The 24,390-nt window shown below is 41.0% G+C and overlaps 1 protein-coding gene across 1 annotated transcript; it reads left to right on the plus strand.

Moving 5' to 3' along the window:
- The first annotated feature begins 2,652 nt into the window (after positions 1-2,652).
- Positions 2,653-23,641, plus strand: FBXO9 (F-box protein 9). The gene is made up of 13 exons (XM_068960528.1): positions 2,653-2,963; positions 6,389-6,478; positions 7,675-7,830; positions 10,000-10,057; positions 11,472-11,571; positions 13,579-13,709; positions 14,495-14,609; positions 17,184-17,302; positions 17,501-17,591; positions 18,259-18,354; positions 18,837-18,930; positions 21,215-21,366; positions 23,079-23,641. The coding sequence occupies exons 1-13, from the start codon at positions 2,961-2,963 to the stop codon at positions 23,185-23,187; spliced, it is 1,314 nt and encodes a 437-aa protein (XP_068816629.1). The 5' UTR covers positions 2,653-2,960; the 3' UTR covers positions 23,188-23,641.
- The last annotated feature ends 749 nt before the right edge of the window (positions 23,642-24,390 follow it).

The raw sequence follows: 24,390 nt of genomic DNA on the forward strand, positions 1-24,390 counted from the left end.
CACTAGGTAACGCTCTACAGATTGGTCTCAGGGTGTAACTAGTTATTTGAAATTTAACACTGCTTAAACGCCATCACTTGTGTCGTTAGTTATATTGCAAAGGCAAATCATCCCTGTGAAGACTGGCTCTGAACCACTTTGAAAAAAGAAATTGCTTTGAGGTCCTCGATTTAAATTCACATAATTGCCCCAAGCCAAGGGTTCTCACACTTTTAACTGGAGGCATCAGAATTACCCCCAAGAGCTTGTGAAAACAGATTGCTGGGTCCTCTCCCCAGATCAGGAGAAACACACTGCCCTAAGTAACACAATTTAAATTAATAAAGCAGTAATCCTTTCTCTGAGTTTAGATCTCCCAGCTCATATCAGTTTTCTCTCACTTTGTTTTTAAATTCTAAGAACTGAAAAAATTATTTCCAAAAATAATCTGTGCAAAAGGCCCAAATCCCTCTTTTCTCTTGCTTCTGTTGAAGAAATAAGATACAAGACTGCTAAGCTTCCTTAGACTTCCTGTCCCAAATGGGAAAGGGTCATCTGTCCACTTGGCAGTTGTATAACATTTATCTACACTCATGTTTACCTACATAACACCCAAAACATATGGCAAATGAGAACTGAAAGTCATTATCAATGAAAAGATATGGAGACAGGAGGCAGCCTAACAAATCATATAAGCATCCCCAAGAAAAGTGATTTTTGAAGTATTTAAAATGATCAGTTTTAGTCAAACTCAGTTGATCAAGCAATTGGCAAATGGACTGTCCTGATTTACCTTTAACAAGGGTCCACTGGGCTAGTAAGTGGCTTAGGTCAGTAGTCCTAGCCTAGGGAAAATTATAACCATGCGAGTATTACATAATATGATGAAATAATACAACCCTGTAAAAAGGTCCAGTGGATAGAGTGGATACTTTTCTAAAATTTTAAGATAACAACAGCATGTTAATAAAGTAGATGCTCAATTTATTGTTACAAATGCTAATTATTTTATTAAACTTTATTATTTACTAGAATAATAGAAATAATGTCATGAGCCTTCAACCAGTTTAATGAAATAGACTAGTTCTGAAAATATTTCAATATCCCATTCCTCATTTGCAAAACCGATCTTTTGTATTCATGAATCACATATAGCATTTCCTTCTACTTCTTGACTACATCTAGTCTTTCTCCCATTTTAATTTCAAAATATGATTTAAAAGAGGTCATGGGGTGGAAAATCATCATTAAAAGACCTAAGCCCTAGAGTCTCCTTTAAAAACTACAAACTGGTAAATTTTTAGACTCCCTTAAGTAAGAATGTACTTTTTACAGGTAGCTGACTTAGGCAAATGAAAACATACCCATCAGAACGATGGATCCTAATATTAAAAGATAGTAGTTGGGGCTTCCATAATGTAGCTCACCATTCTGCACCCCTCACTTTCTTTTGCCTCTGTTTTTCTGCAGAAAAATGTACTGCATTACTAAGATCTAAATAAACATAACAAAATAACGGATAAGAGATTTAAACTTGTGAATTCGTGCAGTCACGAGTAGGGTCTTGGAAACCTGGTGACTGCTAGTAACCCACACCTAGTAGAAACCTCAGAAACTCCATAAATATTCGCTGAAAGAAGGTAAGACGCTCCAAGGCTAGGTTTACACATAGCATGCCAAAGTCAGTATTTAAAACAATGTTAAGTGTTGGAAAGTAATATACCGCCAGCCAAACCGGAATGCCTTCTGCGGAAGTGAAATCCCCTGTTTGGGCTTTAAGAGGCGGAGCCAGAATAGCGTGTGACTACAGGCGCTCTACGTGAACGGCTGACTACAAATCCCAGTGTGCCACCGGAGCCGTCGCCTCAGTCTATCGGGACTGTAGAGCCCCGGCGTCTTCCTCGCGTTGCATGATGGGGTTTGCAGTGCGACGTGCGTTGCGAGGGGTGGGGGCTAAGTTTTCTCTCCTGCTTTTTTCCTGAGCGCCTCTTTTTCTCAACCTCCAGAACCGTGTTTTTGAGAAGCTTAGTAATTATGACAGCCTTACGATAGCGGAATTCCACTGTTTCCTTGCAGTCCTGGATTGGGATTCTAGCCACTGTCGCCGAGAACCATGTAGCGACCATCCCGAACACCCAATTCGATGCCTTAGGACCGCTTGCCTGAGGGTCTTAAACTCGAAGTTTGAGCACCCCACTCCAGTACTCTTGCCTGGAAAATCCCACGGATGGAGGAGCCTGATGGGTTACAATCTATGGGGTCGCTAAGAGTCGGACACGACTGAGCGACTTCACTTTCACGCACTGGAGAAGGAAATGGCAACCCACTCCAGTCTTATTGCCTGGAGAATCCCAGGGACGGGGGAGCATGCTGGGCTGCCGTCTATGGGGTCGCATAGAGTCGGACACGACTGAAGCGACTTAGCAGCAGCAGCAGCAAGTTTACATAAGTTCTCTGAGCCGAACACTAGGTCGAGTTTGGCCTTCGGACACCCGATGACCTAACCCGGGCTGTGCCTCGCGCGCAAACCAAGCGAATGTCCCCCACCCTCCACCGGGCAGCGAGGGGGCCGCGGAGCCCTGTGACGGCGGGTCGGCAGTGCGCATGCTCGCCGCGCCGGCGCAGGTTTCCGCAGCAGACGAGCAGCTCCGCTGCGGCGTCCGGGATTTCCAGCAGGGCCGGCACTCCAGTTCGCGCAGAGTCCTTGGCCTCGGCGGGCCCCCGGCGTCCCTGCGCTCCGCGAGTCCCCGGCCGCCGCCCAGCGCGCCACGATCTGGCCCTCTGCCCCGCGAAGATGGCTGCCGTACGCCGGGCCCGCAGTTACTGCAGATGCCTGGTGCGCTTCTCCGACCGAGAACTCTGCTAAGCCCCGCTGCAGCAGACGGCAGGAGTAGACACCGGACTCCCAGCGCACCTCCTCGCGGGGGCGGTGCCGAGGGGGCGCCGAGAGCCCCTCGGCCGCGGCCGGCCGGCTAGCCAGCATGGTAAAGCGCCGAGGGGCTCGGCGGGCGGCGGACGGGAGGACCCGGGCCTGCGGGGAGCCCCAGGGAAGTGGGGAGGAGGAACCTGCGAGGGGTGGGGTCTGCAAGGCTACCACCATCCTGGGGTCCTGGCCTGAGGGAGAGGATGGTGCCAGCCTTGCTGGATCCCCGGAGTTACTTCTGCGGAGACTCCCGCCACCCCCCGCCACACACACACCGGTGGGGGCTCCAGGTTAGCAGAGAGGGATTGCTGGACGGCCGAGAAAAATGCCTCTCTTCGGCCTGATGAGGACATTGAACCAATCTCTTGCCTTATTAAAAGCAGCGAACATAGATTAAGGTGAGCCGTCGCAGTATCTGAAATCTGGGAGCTTTGGCAAGTGGAGACACTTGTTGATCGCCGCCCCTCCCCGCAAAACACCAGAAACAAAACCTGCCCAGGGAGCCGCCGTTCTAGCCTTTTAAGGCGTCTTGAGTTTAGGACGCACTTGTCCCAGGACGCGGCGGTGCCTGGGGCAGGGTTTTGGCTGGCGGTTTGAGGGATTCTGTCGCATTTCAGGGCCATGGAAGCCCGAGTGGTCCAAGTGGAGAGACTGAAAAGCTCCAGAAATTGACAAAGCAGGTTCCATGGAGCTATTGCGTGCTGGCACAGGTAGTCTCTGCCCCATGCTACTTTGCTTTGGGTTCCAATAAATTGTCGATGCGAGAAACTAATCTCTGGCCAAGTTGAATCTTCAAGAGTGAAATGATGCCAAACTCATTAGTTTATAGTAAACACCCAAGTGTTTATGAATGTATGAATGGTTGAATGAGTTTATGAAGTCAATTTGGAGAGTAAAAAACACTAATTAACTCTGCTTCTAAACTTTTAGAGAGAGTTCCCTGACCAGGATTAAGCACTTAACTTTGGGTATTAACCCCATCTGTGAAACAGTAAAATGATGAACACATGAGCTACTCTGGTGAAAAGTGGTGTTAGGTCAAACTCAATTATGTAAAACAAAGTGAAAATCTCTGCGTGATAGCTGAAGACCTACTTATTTCAAGTGGTATTTGAGTTGAAAAATGCAGTAAAACCCCAAATTTGATTTGTTTTTGTCATCGTACTGTCAAAATCAAAGTCACAGTGGATTAGAGCTCTATAATAACACAACTCAGGGAAGAAGAAAGATGCTGTCTGTATTATCCATTTCCTGTCTCCTTACCTCATCCTTGAGATATGCATTATATATTTTCATGGCATTTTATTTGTTAATTCCGCCAATATTTCGAGCACTTATCAGCTTGGCATAGTGCCAGACCCCAGATCTTGTTGCCAGTGCACTAATTCTAGTGAAAGAGATGAAATCTCAACAAAATTCTTCAGTGCTGTGATACCAGCACAAGTGTAATGGGAAAACAAAAGAGGCAAGTAAAGGGATCAGAAAATGTTTCCTACTGGGATAGTCCTTGAGCTGAGTCTTGAAGGATGAGCAGCAGTTGCCAAGTGGGAGGAAGAGGACACTGGCATTCCAGACGCTGAGAGAAGTAACGTGCAAAAATTGGGTGAGGGGTGGCAGGAGAGAGAGCAGGGGGAGCTCTTGAGGGCAGTTTGGGAGGACTGTTGGGGTGGGAGGTGGAGGCTGAATTACTGAGATACACCAGGGACTAAGGTCCCCTTCCATTAGCTGTCCTAAAAGTTTACAGTAATAAAGCAGACCCTTATTTGGTAGAGAAATACACTTGTTAGATCTATAAATTCAAACTCTTTTATTGTGTAATTTGCATTAGCGATGTTCTTAGTAAGGGGCTTCCCTGGTGGCTCAGAGGGTAAAGTGTCTGCCTGCAATGCAGGAAACCTGGGTTTGATCCCTGGGTCAGAAAGATCCCCTGGAGAATGAAATGGCAACCCACTCTAGTACTCTTGCCTGGAAAATCCCATGGACAGAGAAGCCTGGTAGACTACAGTCCATGGGATCGCAAAGAGTCGGACACGACTGAGCAAGTTCTCAGCTTAAAGAGACCAAAAAAAAAAAAAAAGTATTTGACAATACTTATATTTTCCAGTTTTCTGGAAGTTCATCTGAGTCTCTAGCCTTTCTCGTTTATTTCTTCACCAACTCAGCCTTCCCAGAGTGCCAAACACTTTAGCATATATTAACTAGTTCACCTCTTACAGGCCCCTCTGTGGTAAGTTCTGCTTGCAAGAGATAAGATGGGAAGCCAGGCTTGTTTGTGTTGTGCTGTGAAGTAGTACAAGTGTATCTCGTTGCTGTGCTTAAAGATAGGTGCTAATACAAACATCTTAGTCCCAGGAGCAAATTAGAACCCAAACTGTCAACTGTAAAACTTACTGTGTTTGAAATGAGTAACATTAAGTAGATTGTATTATTTTTATTTATAACTAACTTTCTAGATCACTTCCCTGATTGCGGCATTTCTTTATAGGATTGAACACTTAAAGTGTTGAGCAAGTCTTATTTGCTAAGAGGTGTGTTAGGTAACAGACTGCACCTGGGCAGCATTTCATTTTCAGTGGAAGGTAGGATTCAGTTTTATTTAGCAAACGTTTATAGAGACTAAAAGGATAAATGGAAGGATACTGACCTGGGGCCTCTATTAAGTCCTAAGCCAGGCACAGTAATTCCAGCCCTTTATTCCACTTTAAGTCAATCCAATATATAATAAACCTGGATTTATTTCTTAAAAAAGGAAGGGTCTTCTTTATAAAAAACCTTCACTGTTAACATGTCTTTGATTTTAATAAGTTTTTCTAGTACATTTAAAATATTAACAGAGTCATTCACACATTAATAACATTCCCATTTGTATAAAGAAAGGACAATCATATATGGGCTATATGTTGTTGTGCAGTCACCCAGTGGTGTCTGACTCTTCGCGACCCCATGGACAGCAGCATGCCAGGCCTCCCTGTCCTTCACCATCTCCTGGAGTTTGCCCAAGTTCATGCCCATTGCGTCAGTGATGCCATCCAGCCGTCTCATCCTCTAATGCCCTCTTCTTCTTCTGCCCTCAATCTTTCCCAGCATCAGGGTCTTTTCCAATGAGTTGGCTCTTTGCCTCAGATGATCAAAATATTGGAGGGCTATATATCCTCTTTTAAATGATCCATGAAACAAAAGCTGTTTGTTGAACTCTGTACTGCCACTAACTTACTTTCTGAAACAAATCTGAAACAAAGTGTTCTTTTTAACCAACTACCAAACATTTTAAGCTGGAGACCAGTGAAGTAGTTTGTTCTACAGTATTGAAAAGTTAAAGTACCAGATTTTTCCAACTGGAATAATTTTCCTCATCTGTGAAGAATTTATCAAGAGAGGGACATCTATGTGTTTCACTGGGCAGGTAGCTCAGTAGGCAGTGTAGGTTACCCAGGGAAACTGGTGTCTTGCATGTTCTTCAGCTTTGTTTGTTTCCCTTCTCCTTAGGCAGAAGCTGAGGAAGATTGTCGTTCCGAAGCTGTCAAGGAAGGAGATGATGATGATGAAAACGAAAGCCCTGCTGAGACGGATTTGCAGGTATGTTTCTTCATTTGTGCTTCAGTTCTTATTCTGTTGGTTTCCGTACATAAGCAGGAGTTGGTCATAATTACGAAGATTCTTAGGTCCTTATTTGCATTGACTGCAGCTGTATTTTCATACTGGTTTTTGAAATGCTTCAATTTATAACTATGTTATGGATTTCTTTTCCTGTAAAAAGGAATATCAGTGGCTACTATGTCATTCAGTATATGGATTTAAAGTGTTCAAGGCATAAGCATGAGTAACACCCATCACCTTAAAAAAACTGACAGATTTGACCATCTAAAAGTTTGAGACCTAGGTATAGCAAAAGATCTTATAAATCAAGAGAAATAATTAGCTGGAAAAACTATTTACCATGTAGAGAGAGAGGGTTGATATCTCTCATGTAGATATAATATCCTTAAAAATTAGTAAGAATATAAGATAGATGAAAATGGACAACTAATGGACAAACTATATAATTAATTTATAATATATATAATATATAATTAATATATTAAACATTTATTAATTAAACATTTGAAGAGATAATCAGCCACAAAAAGAATTTTATCAGTCACTGATCACTTTTATTGATTAGTCCTTGGGTGGGGCCCACCTGGGAAGAAGGTGTGGTCTTGCTGAGGCCTTAACCACAGGGCAGACAGCTGAGGGCTGTTTTCTGGTAGCATAGCCAACAGTTCCAGATGTGGAGATGGGTATCTGGGCAGCACACCAGAGCCCACCACACTGGAAGGCTTCACTTATTCTATATTAAAAAAATTTTTTAATGATGCATATTTAGAAAAAAATAATTTCTTAAAAAAAGAATGGTTATTACAGAGTTGAGGCTTACCCACAGAATTTTGAGATGATGTATTCCAAGTAGAAAGCTTGAAAACATCTAAGTTTAGACTCTAAGTGATGGCCTATATTTTCAATTCCAGTTAAAATTTGATTTCCCTGTACCATTAGATTTCTCCTGTATAGAAAATCTTATTTTAGCAAACTTTCACTATTTTTTTTCAAAGTCTTAAGCAAAAATTATCTTGGAAGAGAACAAGTATTTAGTGGTAGTAATTTAAAGACCGTGTTTTCTCATCCAAGAATATGTATGTGTGTGGACATTGGTGTTGGACTATTGACAGATTGTTCCAGAGGTGAGCTCCTCTTCCTCGGCAGGTCCTAAGGCATCCTTCTCCCTGTCCTAGGCACAACTCCAGAGGTTCCGAGCTCAGTGGATGTTTGAACTTGCCCCGGGTGGCGGCTCAGGCAATTTAGAATCTCGACCGTGCAGAGCAGCGCGAGGCTCTTTGCTGAGAGCAGCGGACACCAGAGGAAAGCAGGAGCTGGCGAAAGAAGAAAAGGTGAGTGTTATGGGCGTTGTACATGGAAAGATGTCGACACGTGTGCCAGTGTCTCCATCCCTCAGGACTTCTTGTAGGTCTTTGGATGATATGTTAGTCCTCCTTTGCTACAGGTACACAGTCTTGCTGGGACTCTTTAGTAATGCATACACCCCTGAGATTCATCTGGTCTCTAAAAGATAGATTCCTTTGAATTTATTCATAGAAGCCCCAAAGAGGAAAACTTTGTACAAATGCTAACACCTTCCCAAAGGCCTTAATGTAGTATTTGGTTATATTTTGAATTGAATAAATTTAGTGATGCAGTGATCACTTCCTTATCCTGGAAAATTTCAGATGCTTTCTAGTGGTTCACCTCTTTCTCATACTTGATCACACAAAGCACACACAGCCCGCCGTTTCAGATTTCACCACGTTGGTCCCTCTGTGTCCTTGGTTGCTCACCTTCCTTGTATGATACAGTGTAGTGTTTGTGTGTAAGCTTGTAAATCCTCTAGTATATGTTAAATCCTTTCTAGCTTACTTGTAATACCCAGTGCAATGTAAATGCTCTGTAAATAGTTACAAGTACAATGTCAGTGCTACATAAATAGTTGCTAGTATGCAGCAAATTCAAGTCTTGCTTTTCAAAACTTTCTGGAATTCTTTTCAAACATTTCTGATCTGCAGATGGTTGAGCCTGAGAATGCTGAGCCCAGGGATGTGGGGGGATTACTATATCCTGGTACTCCACAGGGGCTGCCATCGTCACACCCTTAGACCCAAGTTTTCATTTACAAAAATTTGCCATTAAATAATCAACATTACCGTGACAACAAAAGACATCCATATTTGCTTTATTTCAGTTTAGTTTGGACATACAGGTTCATGACCCAGGAGAGTCTCATGCACGCCTCCCATCCTCCCTTGACGATGATGCCTTCCTCAGCTAGACTTACTGGAAGTAGATAGAACCTTGGTACAATCCAGAGCTTATTCAGATTTCCAGGCACTTGACTGTGGGAGTGTATATAAATAGTTCTCTGCAACTTTTATTACACATGTTGCTTTATGTAGCTACCATCAAAATCAAGGTATAGAAGGCCCCCTTTCCCTACCTCCTTAGTTATATGCTCTCTTCCTCACCTCCCCCACAGCCCTTCCTAACCCCTGGCAACCTCTACTCTGGCCTCTATTTCTGTAATAGTCATATGATATTCAAGAAAATGTGTAGTTCCTTTGCGGTCCCTCCCAGTTGTGTGTGTCAGTAGCTTGCCACTTTGTTACTGCTCAGTCGTGTTGCATGGTCTGTACATACCCCACTTTGAGGGACCCCCTCACCTGTTGAGGGACCCGTGGGTTTCCAGCCAGGGGCTGCTCTTCCTGGAGCCACTATGAATATTCATGGGCGGGTTTTTGCATGAACATACGTTTTCACCTGTGGCCTGGTAAGTGCAGTTGCTGAGTTTTGTGGAAAGTGCCTATTTGGTGAAAAGAAGCTGCACTCTGTTTTCCTGGGCTTCTGCACCATTTTGTGTTCCCTCCAGCCGTGTATGAGTGACTCAGTGTCTCCGCATCCCCATCACCCTTGGTGGTGTCATTACTTTTTAATATTAGCCTTTCTGATAGGTCCTTGTGTCTCCCTAATGGCTAATGATGTACAAAACTTTTCATGTGCTGTTTCCCATCTTTATAGGCCCCTCTGTGAAAAAATGACCTTTCTAATCAGATTTGCTCATGTTTTTACTGTTGAATTTTAAGAGTTCTTTATGCATGCCAAATACAAGTCCTTTGTTGAATATGTGGCTTGTAAGTTCTTTCACTTTGTAGCTTGTCTTTTCATTTTCTTAAGAGAGCATCACAGAGCAAAAGTTTTTAATTTTGATGAGGTTCAATTTATCAACTTTTCCTTTTATGGACTGTGCTTTTGGTGTCAAGTATAAGAACTCCTCGCCCAAGTCTCCCAGGTTTTTTTTTTCTTTCTAAAGGTTTTTAAAGTTTTACTTTTGAGGCCTTGATCCATTTTTGAGTTACTTTTTTCTGTAAGCTGTGAAGTTGAGGTTGAAATTCACTGTTTTGCTAGTAGATATGTAACTGCTGTAGCATGATTGTTGAAAAGGCCATCCGTACACCACTCAAACTCATTTTTTAATACAGATTTTCAAATATTGTTTTCCACTGTTTTTATAGGCTCGAGAACTCTTCCTAAAAGCAGTAGAAGAAGAACAAAATGGAGCTCTTTATGAAGGTAAAAAATTCAGACCCCGGGTCATCTTGTCATGACATTTCTGAATAACATCTCTTCGTTACTGACCAGTTTTTTTAAAAACTGGGATATATTTGCTCTTTGTTACTGACCAGTTTTTTAAAAAACTGGAATATCAGTCTCTAAATTTGAGATTTTTTTTAAGGCATGAAAAATAAAAATTGTACTTTTATGTAACCCATCTCTTTCCAAAAAATATTGCTAAGAAACATTGTCATATGGGTAGAATGAGTAAAATAACCTTTTCTAATTTAGAGTTTAACATTTATTAATTATTAAAGTCTTAAAAATATTGTTACTCAGTGAAAAATGGGATATGCTTATTTTATAGGTAAGTGTTTCTTCAGAGCAGGAGAATATACAGGACAGGTTGAGGAACGTGTACATTTTTTCTCAATTTTAATTTACATTATACAAAAAGGAATACCCGTCAGCCTTTATTGTCTGTTTTGTTGGGTCTGTAGAAATATGTAAGTAAACCAAGAGATGAGGCTGTTTACCAGATTAGGTTTATAATTAGGCTTTCATTTTGTGATAGAAAAGCTATTAATTGGGGCATGGAAAAAATGCTAGTGCTTGAGTCATTGGAAAATGCCCCCCAGATAACATTTTCAAAATTGTTGCATTTATTTGCAAGTTTCTTCTAGTGGTGTTTTCACTCTGACATATGAAAAGGGCCCAAATGATGACATCCCTCCTCAGTCTTTATTAGCCTATGAGAGCCCTATCTCTGTGTAGTGTACAGTAACTCACTCCAAGTGGCAGAACACGGCAGAGTGGATGAAATGAATGGGATTGGTCTGAGGGAAAAGAACTAATCAACTTCTGCAGCCCCAAGTTATATGATTTCTCACTGGTCTAGTTCTAAACCACCTGGCCAGGAGATTTATTTAAAAACAAGTTTTATAGGTTATTTAGCTAAATAACAGGCAGCTGGAGTAAAAGAAGATGGAGTTGAAGGATAAATTAAAAAAAAAACAAAAAACCTTATCCTACTCAGGAGGAAGCATTTGATTTTCCTAAGCTCCACACACCAGAAAGTAGTTTGCTTAAAGTTGTTTTTGCTGGGGCTACAGCAGTGGCATTTTCAAAGCCCAGAGAAAGACAACTACATATAAAATCACTTCTGACAATATGTGAGAGGCTGAGGAAAAAGATGGGCTAAAAGGGTAAAATGCAACATCTTAAGTTTCTGTAATGTGAGTGCTTCAGAAAAAGACTATTTCTGAACTAGTAGGATTTGAAAATGGGTTTGTTCACTGCTCATGTTGCATGTAGAAAAGGGGAATTTGGCTGTTTGTAAAGAAAGTTACCAAATTAAACCACAGTTAGCGTAATCAAAGGAAATGACAAAAATGTATGGTCATAGCTAATTTAGCTTTATTTCTTCTTTTAGCCATCAAGTTTTATCGTAGGGCTATGCAACTTGTACCTGATATAGAGTTCAAGATTACTTATACCCGGTCTCCAGATGGTGATGGCGTTGGAAACAGCTAGTGCGTATATAATTTGATAGACAGTAATATATAGAATTTGTTAAAGTTAAGCGTCTTTGCCCTGTTGACTCTTAGTGTGATAAGAAGACAGTGCTAATTCTGTTAAGTTTCATAGTCTTTAGTATGAAGACTTGTTTGTAAAGTTGTAGACATTTTTTAATTAGGGAAATTTTAAGATTAAAGTATAGAAATGCACATTTTAAACAGATATAACAAAAATAAGGTAATAAGAGGGTTTTTTTTCTTTTAATAAAAGCAGTGATTACTGAAAAGAATAAATTAATGGACATGTTTTAACTTTCTGAAATCTATAAAGTCAAATGATTAAAATGTAATCAGGCTAAAGCTGAAAAAGGTTAATAATGGTTGAAATTGGGTACACGGGGTTTTATTACACTAGTCTTTCTCCTTTTGTATCTGTTTGAAACCTTTTAAAAAGATTTTTTATTAGGAAAATGCTAGACTCTAGTCAGACTTGGTTGTAGATAGAATATTGTTAAGACTAATATCTCTTTAAAAGCACAAGGGCCAGGTATGCTTTAGTATGAAGACTTGTTTATAAAGTTGTAGAAATTTTTTAATTAGGGAAATTTTAAGATTAAAATATAGAAATGCACATTTTAAACATATAACAAAAATAAGGTGATGAAAGAGTTTTTTCTTTCTTTTTTCTTGTAATGATAGCAGTAATTACTGAAAGGAGTAAATTAACATATTTTTAAGCCAATACTTTGAAGTTGCTCATAAAAGAAACCTAGAAAAGTAGAATTTTTGTAATAAGGTATTATATCAGTCAGTCTTACGTTACCTCTGGCATGAAACGGTTAAGAAGTTACCTTTATCGATAACTTATGCTGACTGCCTTTTTTAACTGCTTGTAGTATTAACACTTAAGCTTTGACTAAGCCATATTAAAAATATCCCATTGAAGTCAGCATTTGTTGCCTGTTTGAACTTTGGTGCTAATAATAATTGTTCACCAAATTAGATTTAACAACATGAGGTGGTTCATACTCAAAAAGACTTGTTCAAGGTTTTTTAAACCTTCTTTAAATTTAGGGAGAGTCATTTAGACCCAGGTCTTAGCCAGTTTTATAAATAGATGCCAGGTGCTGTTAAGAAAGGTTGTATTAAAACATTAAAACAGCATTTCTTTCTCTCATATCCTGTCATACAGACCCAGATATTCTAAAAATTCTTTCAAAATAAGTTGTTTCTTATCAGACCTAATAGGCCCTACAAGCCTCTGCTGGTTTTTTGCCTCCTGTAAAGAGCTGGTAGCAGAGCCCTGCAGTCCCTCCAGCCTCAGCCACATGTCCATTTTGTTGTCTTTTAATAAGCCCTTCCTGGTTTTCTAACTTCATCCTCATCCAGCTTTTTTGTAAGTCTGATCATTTTTAATGTTACCCTCAGCAAAACTGGAAAGCTAGATATTTTTCTAGAACTCTTAACTACACATTTGTTTATGTTGATCGATTACTCATGGACCCTGCTTTTTAAAATTATTTATTTTCCTCTAAAGGAAGGGTTATAAGGTACATATATTAGAAAGCCTTCCTGGTAAGTAAGTACCTCAGATGACATCTGTATATGTTATTTTTATTCAATTAGAATGGATTATGGTCACTTAAAAGGATATATTTACATATGATTTTTAAAAAATCATTTGAAATTATCTTTTTTACTAATTCATGAAATCTCTACCTTATCATAAAACTAATTAATTAAATCTCAACACCTATATCCAGAATTTTTAATTCTTCCTCTGTGGGAATTAAAATTGCTGAAGCTTTTTTCTTCAAAAAGTTGGTATGGTATCCCTTTGCAGGGCAGGGTAAACTTTTACCATTTTTTTTTTTTAACCATATTTTTGAAAAAGAGTAGTAAGAAGTTTGCTTTTAGATGACTTTTTCTAAAGCAAATTTGAAAGTACTGTCAAAAATCAATTTCAAAGCTGTGTTGTATAGACTGGGGCACTGGGTTTATTCACCTCCCTTCTCTTCTTAGCATTGAAGATACTGATGATGACAGCAAGATGGCAGACCTCCTGTCCTACTTCCAACAGCAGCTCACGTTTCAGGAGTCTGTGCTCAAACTGTGTCAGCCTGAACTCGAGAGCAGTCAGACCCATATATCAGGTGTGACTTCATGCTCCTTGTAACTCAGAAATACTTTTCCTTAGATTTAAGTTTTCCAAACTTATAAGGTCAGATAACTGTCATACAGCTGCTTTAGTTCCAAGGATAGTGGGGAGTCTAATTATAATTAATTTGTGTAGACAAAGAAGCTTCTCAAGGTCTGAGGTAGAGTGGAATTTGTAGTGTAGTTGATCGAGGATGCCGTCCTCTTTACGGTGATGGTCTAAGAGGGTGAATATCTTGAGTTAGTGGGGCAGCCCTAAGAAAACTGGAGAAATGCTGGTATCTTCAGGCACTTCAGCCAAGTTGGACAGTAGTCCTGAAACAGGCTGAGTGTTTAAAAATGAATGTTTTCTCTTTCTTTTCATGTGTTGAGTGTTGTTTAATTAGCTATGGGAACTTTTCAAAGGAGGACAATTGAAAATTTTCAAGGAGATGAAAATAATTTTTTAATGTTAGCATATGCAGTGCAGCTCATACATATGTATACATACTAGATTATTTTTTCTAGCATTTTTATATATCTTGACAATGAAATGATCTTCCATGGGAAAGAGGAAAGTAGCTTCAGAGATGTTCTATATTGAAAAGACAAAGATATTTGTGTCTTGATGTTAGAAGCCATTATTTGTTTTAGGTAGTTAAATACACTTCTCAGCTTTGAGACAATCTGAAGGGTGGTTTATAAAATTTTAGGAATAAAAATATCCGCACTGAGAATGTGACAGTCAAGTGACAGGTAGGAAGGAGAGAAGGAGAGTCACTGAGGATGGTTTCCTTTGCAGCATTGCCGATGGAGGTCCTGATGTACGTCTTCCGTTGGGTGGTGTCCAGCGACCTGGACCTCAGATCATTAGAGCAGTTGTCACAGGTGTGCAGAGGATTCTATATCTGTGCCAGGTATTTAATTTTTTTTTTTTTTTTTTTGAGCAGCTCTGGCTGTGGTGAAAACCATGAAAAAGTAACCAGTGAACTGGGAAAAAATATTTTCAAACCAGATATCTGATGGGGATTCATATCCAAAGCATATAAAGAACTCATACAACAGTTGCAAAAATCCCCAAGGAGCCTAATTAAAAAATAGACAAAAGACCTTAGATGTTTTTTCAAAAAAAGATATTCCATGGCCAGCAGGTATACGAAAAGTTGCTCAACATCATTAGTCATTAGGGAAATGCAAATCAAAACCATCGTGAGATATTAGTTCACGCCTGTTTGAATGGCCATCATTCAAAAGACAAGAGATAAATGTGGATGTTGGTGGGATTGTAAGTTGGTATAGCTACTATGGGAAACAGTATGGAAGTTCCTCAAAAAATTAAAAATAGGTTTACCATGTGAGCCAGCAATTCCACTTTTGAGTATATATAAAAAAGGAAATGAAAACACTAATTCTGAAAGGCATCTGCACCTCTTATTCATAGAAACATTATTTATAGTAACCAAGACTTGGAAACAACCAAAGTGTGCATGGATGGATGAATGGATAAAGAAGATCCACATATATAAACAATGGAATATTATTGAGCCTTAAAAATGGAGAAATCCTGCCATTTATGGTCATGGATAGACTTCTAAGGCATTATGTTAAGTGAAATTAAGTCAGACAGAGAAAGACAAATACTATGTGATCTTACATATAGTAATCTACATAGAAAAAGAGAATTTGTGGATTTGTGGCTACCAGGGGTGAGGGAATAGGGATTAGAGGAGGATGGTTAAAAGGTACAAGCTTCCTTTGAAGGTAAGTACTAGGGATGTGATGTACAGCCTGGTGGCTATGGTTACCATGACTCTATGATAGAGGGTTGTTAAGAGAGTGGACCCTAAGAGTTGTGATCACAGGAGACCTTTTCTTTTCACTGTAGCTCTATGAGATGATGGATGTTCACTAAACCTATGGTGGTTTATTTCACAAAAGATGTTAATCAAACCATCATGCTATATACCTTAAATTTTTACAGTGATGTATGTCAAATATTTTTCAATAAAACTGGGGAAAAGTTATCCTGTACTTTTGTGAAGAATAATTGTAGTTGAGTGTAACATTTAAGACAGGTAATCTTTTATGAGGGCCGAGTGCCTTATATAAAAATATATACTTTATCCTTAGCATCTAGAACATTTTTTAGATATTTATTTGGCCATGCCAGGTGTTAGTTGTGGCGCTCAGGAACTTTGGTTGTGGCGTGTGGGATCTAGTTCCCTGACCAGGGATCGATCCTGGGCCCCCTGCATTGAGAGCTCAGAGTCTTAGCCACTGGATCACCGAGAAATCCCTAGAACTTTTTATAATTTTGGTTCTTAAAATTCAGATGCATTGTTTTAAAATAACCTAATTTCAGTTGAAGTCCTGTCTTTTGGGTAAAACATTTGAATTGCTTGAAGGCCTTGTTTTTTGATAGTCCTGTGTGTATTTCTATTTAACAAGTACCTGTCAAGCTCTCTAGTTATTCCATTAATTTTTCTTTTAATTATACATCAGAAAACATTGTAAAAAGGGAATTAAAACAGATCTTCAGGGGTAGGATAAAACTTGGTTGCAGAAGTACTCATTAGAAAAAAAAAGTACATTGCAGTGTGTGTTTGGGGAATGTCTCTTTTTGCAGTCTGGCTTCTGTATAAATAGTTCCTGTGTCTTATTTCAAGTTACAGATGAATTTAAAATTATTTTGTGTTGTTAGAATCAAGTCCGTTGCTTTGCTTTTTGCAGTAATCCTGTAACAAAGTCTTGTTATGATTAGGGTTGGCGCCATCTTCAAAATCTACCTCCGGGCTGAGCATTTCACTGTTTCTCTAAGTACCATTTTGGCTAAGCCACCGTTAGGCCTGCTCTGGATTATGGCATTGGCATCCGGTGTGGTCTCTGGACTTCCGCTCTTACACTTGAGCTCATTCTCCATAGACCACTAGAGTCATTTTTTAAAAGCATCAGTTGTACTTAGAACCGTCTAGTGGCCTCTTCGCTCAGACAGCCACTGCCACCTGCAAAACCTCCACCTCCCCGTCCCTAACCACCTCTCCACAGATGCAGTCTCCACTTCACCCAGTCACTTTGCCGCAGCCACACCATCCTCCTTGCCTCTTGTTGAGCACGCTGGCCACACTCCAGCCCTTGGGCCTCTCCTGCTGTGGCGTCTGCCAGGATGCCCTTCCTCATCACTGTAGACACCTGCCCGGAAAAGAGAGTGTTTCCCAGCCCCTTGTCCTTGTCCTTTACACAGCTTTGTTTCTTCCCACACTGAACACACTGCCTAAAACTTTTCTCTCATTTTGTTGTTTTTCGCTTGCTTTCCCTGTAAAAAGGCAGGGCGGTCGGTCCATCAGTCTGTCCCAGTGCTCAGCACGATGCCTGGCTGGTGCGCAGCCAGTGTCACTGAAGAGAAGATGCCTGTTGGCAGAAATGTTTCTCTTGTCTGAGTGCAGATAGGGCTTACCTGTTAAATATATTGATGTTGTGCTGTTATTCCCTAGAGACCCTGAAATATGGCGTTTGGCCTGCTTGAAAGTTTGGGGCAGAAGCTGTATTAAGCTTGTTCCGTACACCTCCTGGAGAGAGATGTTTTTGGAAAGGCCTCGTGTTCGATTTGATGGTAAGTTGAACTCTTTAGAGCAACAGAGATCTATTGTGCTGATTTTGATAAATACATAAGTCTTCATTTTCTATACCAGACCTGAGTACTATCAGCATATTTAGAGGAAACCGCAATAAAAATAAAGGTGGAAACATGTTACATGATGGTAAAAGTTTTTTATTAAGTTCTTTTTAAAAAATCTGTTTCTTTCTATAGGCGTGTATATCAGTAAAACCACCTATATTCGTCAAGGGGAGCAGTCTCTTGATGGTTTCTATAGAGCCTGGCACCAAGTGGAATATTACAGGTACAACTGTAGTAATTCAGTGAGTGAAAATTTTCTCTCTCCAAGTGTTAGTGCATTAGTTATCAAACATTGAATTCGCGTGGCTTTTGCATTTATAGACAGAATGGCCCTCGGAGTTTTTATCCAGTTTATAACAGGAACTGCAGTCAAAGAGCCAACAGGTTAAGATAGATCAGGGAATTCCCCTTGGCCTCCAGATCTAGAATTACTTTGTATTTTGGAGCTCCTCCTCATCTTCTGTCTTTTCAGAGCCCTTGGGCTGCTATTTAGGCCCATCCTCACCAGATATCCATGTCACCGAGGAACAAGTCGGCTGTGCTGACTACCGTGGAGTAGACAGCATTGGGCCTCACTCTTGTATGACATTAGGTAGTGCTTTAAGGAGAAACGTGCAGAACTTTAACAGAGCAATCTTTAATCCAATTTATTTCTATTCAGTGAGTGACACTAAAAGTTCCATGGCTCCCTCTAAGGAAAGTAATAAAAGGCTTTGTTTCTCTGCTTCCGGCCTCACGGGTCACATTCGTGTCAGTGATGTTTGCCAGTCCTTTGGCCCGTGGTGTCTCCCTTTTGGTTTCACAGCAGTGCAGGAGTAGGTCTGGGGACCAGGAAATAGGGACACGTTTCACGTTCGCGTGCGGTGTTCGGCGTCTGCCTTGTCCCGCAGGTACGTAAGGTTCTTCCCGGATGGCCATGTGATGATGCTCACCACCCCCGAGGAGCCCCCGTCCATTGTTCCGCGCTTACGAACCAGGAATACCAGGTAGTGGCTCTGTAGTTTTCTGTCCGCTTCGCATTTTAGGTGGTAGCTTGCAGATGATGTAACTTAATACTGGATGATTAAAGAAGCAATCATCTGGGGCATTTGTGAAAAATAACTGATTCTGGGACTTACCTGGCAGTCCTGTGGTTGGGACTTGGTGTTTTCACTGCTGAGAGCCTGTGTTCAATCCCTGGTCAGGGAACTAGAATCCCACAGATGGCACAGTGTAGCTCCCTGCCACGCCCCCCCCACCCCCACCCCCCCCCCGCCGCCCCAAACAACAACAAATACCAATCCCTGGGCCTCTCCCTAAAGGCACCCTTCAGTAGTAAGTCTGGGCCCTTGGAAACTAGGTTTACTCACATCGTACCTGATTGTCCTCAGGCTAATTGAGTGAATACTTCTAACCCATTACTTTCTCAGTTACTTAAATATACATAACAGATAAATAGATTTAAAGTGTTTTTTGTTTTTACTTTTAGAACTGATGCAATTCTACTGGGTCATTATCGCTTGTCACAAGATACAGACAATCAGACCAAAGTATTTGCTGTAATAACTAAGAAAAAAGAAGAAGTAAGTATGCAAGGTGGAACCAGCAGTTTTCTTTTAATTTCCTTATCCTGCTCATTCAAGTCTTCTTAAAATTTTTTTCTTAAAGTATAGTTGATTTACAGTGTTGTATTTAATCATTCAAGCATTCTCAGTTAAAAAGGATGAAATGTACTCTTTTTTACTATTACACAAAATGAGCGTTGACTTAACAGCGTATCTCTGAAGAGAACTGGAAGGTTTCTAAAATGTGGCTATTTTTTATCAGATCAACTTATTCTCCAAGTTTCCTTTTTTGGCCCAGGTTTTTTACACGTAAAATGTAAAACCAGGATTTCCTGTGAAATAACTAGTACGATTATATATGACTGTGTTTTTGGCTTTTCTCATTTTGAATCATAGGAGATTTTCCTTCTAAATTGTCTCATATGGATAATTCTTTCACAGAGATATTTTTAGAATTTCAGTTTCTACTGGAAATAAGCTAAAGTGAGATAATTTCCTTCTTCTTGCAAAAGGAAAAAAATGCCAAGCAAATACAATGGCAGAATCATGACATTCCAGAGTATTTTAAACTCTCTTATCAGATTAAGGGACTGATTTTTCCCAGCTTTTCTCCATGTGCATTTTTTTAACCCTGATTAAAAACCACAGTGTGGACCCAAGAAGTTGTGAGGTAGTTGGAATAAATATTTCTGCGTTGTTCTTATAATGAATATAGTTTCTGAACGAAGTTTTGTCTTTTGTTGAGTCCCACTCCCAGCAACCACATATGGAAATAGTTGTTGTTTTTGTTCAGTTGCTCAGTCATGTCCAACTCTTTGTGACCCCGTGGACTACAAGCTTCACTATCTCCTGGCATTTGCTCAGACTCATGTCCATTGAGTCAGTGATGCCATCCAACCATCTCATCCTCTGTCACCTGCTTCTCCTCCTGCCCTCAGTCTTCCCCAGCATTCGGGTCTTTTCCAATGAGTCAGCTCTTTGAATCAGGTGGCCAAAGTATTGGAGCTTCAGCTTCAGCATCGGTCCTTCCAATGGGAATAGTTAGTCCTTCATCTGTGAGTCCTGTGGCCCTTGGCTATGGCTTCTGCAGCTCCCTCTGGCTCCTGGAATCAGGGGCTACAATCTGAAGGGCAGAGATTCTTACTATCATGGTGATCATGGACTTGAGTTTCTTGAGATCAGAGCTGGGGAGTTGTGAGGCCCCCACTGTTAAAATGTTACCTAATAAGAGAGTTTAGGCACTCCCATGCTGATGACCAGTTTTCACTCCAGACTATGACACAGTGAAACTGTATGTAGTGTCGACATTCTTATGTTTTAGCAACATTCACAGAAGTGTGGTTCCAGTGAACCTTGTCACATCTGTTTCTCCGCAGACTAGTTTTCTGTTATTGCAAAAGATAAGTCATACTCTGTGCTCTTTCTGCCCCACTATTTTCGAGTAGAAGGAAATATTAGGCCTAGAGATGGATGGGATTTGAGTTCCCATCTCCGACACTGACCCTGGGCTGCCCATCCTGGGTCCTCATCCCCTCAACCGTCACACAGCTACCGTATGGTTACATGTCATACCTAAGGTTGTCATCTCGATTGAGATAATGTGATGGAGGCAAAAGCCTTCTGTTTTTAGAGGCTCTCATGTATTTCCAGGCACTCATACACATACGCTCATACACAAAGGTTTGTCTAGTCAAAGCTATGGTTTTTCCAGTAGCCATGTATGGATGTGAGAGTTGGACCATAAGGAATGCTGAGCACCGAAGAACTGATGCTTTTAAACTGTGGTGTTTTAGAAGACTTTTGAGAGTCCCTTGGACTGCAAGGAGATCCAACCATTCAATCCTAAAGGAAATCAGTCCTGAATATTCATTGTAAGGACTGATGCTGAAGCTGAAACTCCAATACTTTGGCCACTTGATGAGAAGAACTGACTCATTGGAAAAGACCCTGATGCTGGGAAAGATTGAAGGCAGGAGGAGAAGGGGATGACAGAGGATGAGATGGTTGGGTAGTATCACTGACTCGATGGACATGAGTTTGAGCAAGCTCTGGGAGTTGGTGACGGACAGGGAAACCTGTCATGCTGCAGTCCATGGAGTCACAGAGTCAGACACGACTGAGCGACTGAACTGAACTGATACACATTGGCAGTTGATAACCAGTATAGCTGTTTATCCTGTGTGCAGATAACTCTGTGACTTAACACGTTGCTCAGGTATTTCCATATAGATGCAGCTCCGTCCGTCTGTGTCTGTCCACGAAGTGAGGCCCCACTGTTGCTCACGCATCTCCCCTCTTACAGAAAGCACTTGACCATAAATACCGGTATTTTCGCCGTGCCCCTGTGCAAGAAGCCGATCAGAACTTTCATGTGGGGCTACAGCTGTGTTCCAGTGGCCACCAGAGCTTCAACAAACTCATCTGGATACACCACTCTTGTCACATTACTTACAAGTAGGTGAATGCCGTAAAAACCTCAAGGGTACTGATTCCATGTGCCCTTCCTATCTAGCTGAGAACTCAGGGAGGGTTTGATTCCTCACAGTTAATGTTCGATCACAAAGGAAAACCACAGTATAATCTTCTGCAAACCGAAGAAACAGCCAACCTGAAGAAAAGTAAAAGTGGGCCAGGTGAAGTGTCCAGAGCTCCCACTAAGAGTCCATGGACACGTAGGTGGGCACCTCTCCTGTGAAGTTGAGAGCAGCCCCCATGAGTCTGTCGGTGCCTGGCCACTAAGCTGCACAAGTGTGGCTTCAGGCATTGGCTTTCCAAGGCAGCTGTGAAACACCAGAGCGTCTTTCTTCTCCCATGTTTCAGCCTCATCATTTTTCACCTTATTTCCATTCGGTTTATCCCCAGGGATTATGCACAGATTTTTAAAGTAAATTGTAGTTAGGAAAGGAAGTCTGCTGAGATGATCACCAGTGTTCAAAGCCAAATTAGTGGCTCCTGTTTAAAGCCATTAGTGGTTCCTATGTTAAACTTTTTATCCTGTGAGTTAGGATTTACTAGCGTGAAACAGCGAGTGAACAGATGAGAATGTGTGAGAAAGGAATAGTACAGAAATGAGTAAAATGTAAGAATTAGGAAAGTGAAACTCCAGTTCACGTAGATACTGATGTTAGCTGTTGTGAGGTTTGAAAGAATATTGGTGTGTGCCCGAGGGTCATTGTGTGCCCGTTGAGTCCAGAGTTCTGAGAGGCAGGTTGGAGGTCGGTCGCCTTCCATCAGCCTCTCTGACGACCTCAGTCAGGTTGCTGAAGGCTTCCTCAGTCACGTTTCCACCTTAGGAGTAACTCTTCCCACTCATCTGGGAGGTCTTGACAGAAAAACCATTTTTTCTTGCTTCTCCCCCTTATCTACTGGTCCTCCTGTCTTCTTTCTGCTTCTCTGAATAATTGTGAAGTTCTTCTTTTTTTTCTTCCCAAAGAAACCAAACCCAGAAGTAGAGCCAAGCAAATGATATTTATGAAGTCACTGGAATTTTCTGTTTTTGTTTATTTCTTTTCTTTTTTTTTTTAGGCGAAAAATAAAAGGCTGTGGTACTATATCACCTCCTTCCCCCTCAACCTGAAATTATGCTGTTGACTATGCAAATATTTAATCATTAAATTCTCTTCTAGGATTATAATTCTTTCTAAAATACATTTTAACAAGAACCATAAAATATCTAGAGCCTTTGACTTAGAAATTGTTCCTTGGGAATCTTTTCAAAGGGTATAATGAAAGATATCAAAATCACTTACAGTTGCCAAACACTGAAAACTAAATCCTCCAGCAAAGGGGGAATTAAGTAAATGTGGTAAAAAGCAAACAGTGAAATATGCAGCCACAAAAATGGCTTCTGAAGAAGATTTAATGATGTGAGGCAATGCTTTATGTCATGATGTATAAAGGAGCAAAGTATGACCTCAGCAGTGAAGCTCAGTATCAAGGTTGAGGCCCTATCTGAGTGGGAATGAGTGATTTTTCTTTACACTTTTCTAATATTTTTCGAATTTTCCAAAATGCACCTAGTTTATTTAGAATTGACTGAGATGAACTCAAAATGAAAAAAAAAGGCTAATGCCTAAAATTAAACTACCCCCCCCACTAAATGTAGACAAGAATTTTAAATGAGCTGAAATCTCCTTGTGATGCGTGACTGTGGGCTCTCTTTCCAGATCTACTGGAGAGACTGCGGTCACAGCATTCGAAATCGACAAGATGTACACGCCACTGCTGTTCGCCAGGGTGAGGAGCTACACCGCCTTCTCCGAAAGGCCGCTGTAGCCCTCACGTCTGCCCCCACCGCGTTGCATGAGTAAAAGTATATAGAGAAACAGAGCAACCTAAGTTATAAATGTATATATATATGATATATATATATATGGAATTGGAACTTATTTTACATTGTCAGAGTTCTTTCAAGAAGAGTATTAAATTGATTATTTTTTTTTATTTAAAGGGAAAGTTGATTCTTGGGGTGTTTGTTTTGAAATTAAGTTGAAATTGTTTTAAGTTTCAGGACACTTATGTTGTGAAGAACCACATGAGGTTTTAAATCATGCCCTTTTTCAAGCAGACCTCAGGGCAGGCTCCTGTCACATAACATAGGCTGTCTTCTGACCGGTCAGCCCAGTGTCGAAACGCTTCAGGGGGGCACCCCCGTGGGATCAGCATCTATTTCACGCATGATGTAGCGTCTCTTAACTAAAAGCTCAAAATGTGAACCCCTGTTCTGAATTTGTTTGAAACTGACCATTGAAGATCATAAATAAAAGGTTTCTTTCAAGAAAATGTATTTGGATAGCCTTTTTCAAACGTCAGAGTAATGAACGGTCCTAAGGCAGCCAGCGAAGGCTCACAGATAAAGGAGTCATCTCAGTCTTTATAGGCAGCTACAGTCTGTAGTGTCTGTACCGGGACCCCCTCCAGGCTCCCTACATATGTGTGACATTAGGTGAGAAGGGAGGACTCCCTCCGGGCCAAAACTCTGAAAGAACAGAAAGTGAAGTGAAAGTTGCTCAGCCGTGTCCAGACTCTGCAACCCATGGACTGTAGCCCACCAGGCTCTATCCATGGAATTCTCCAGGCAAGAATACTGGAGTAGGTAGCCACTTCCTTCTCCAGGGGATCTTCCCAACCCAGGGATCGAACCCAGGTCTCCTGCATTGCAGACAGGTCCTTTACTGTGGGCACCAGGGAAAGAGCAGGAAAGGATCCTATAAACCCAGGCCTAGCTCCTCCAGATCTCAAGCTGAGAAAAGAGCCAGCCTTGACCTGTATGTTAGCACCCTAGCTGCAGTGCTGAGTATTTCATTTCAGAGTTTGTGTCTGGCACAGTTCTACCAGGTTCAGATTTGGTTTTGACTCAATTACAGCTCAAGTCTAGTATTGTGTACTTTCAGAAGTTGACACCTACCACCACGGTTACTTTCCAAGTTCAGAGTGGCATTAAAAGATTCTTCATAAGTTCCTGCAATTCAGTGTGGG

This window comes from Capricornis sumatraensis, chromosome 22 (genome assembly GCF_032405125.1).
Source record: "Capricornis sumatraensis isolate serow.1 chromosome 22, serow.2, whole genome shotgun sequence".
NCBI classification, from domain to species: Eukaryota; Metazoa; Chordata; class Mammalia; order Artiodactyla; family Bovidae; genus Capricornis; species Capricornis sumatraensis.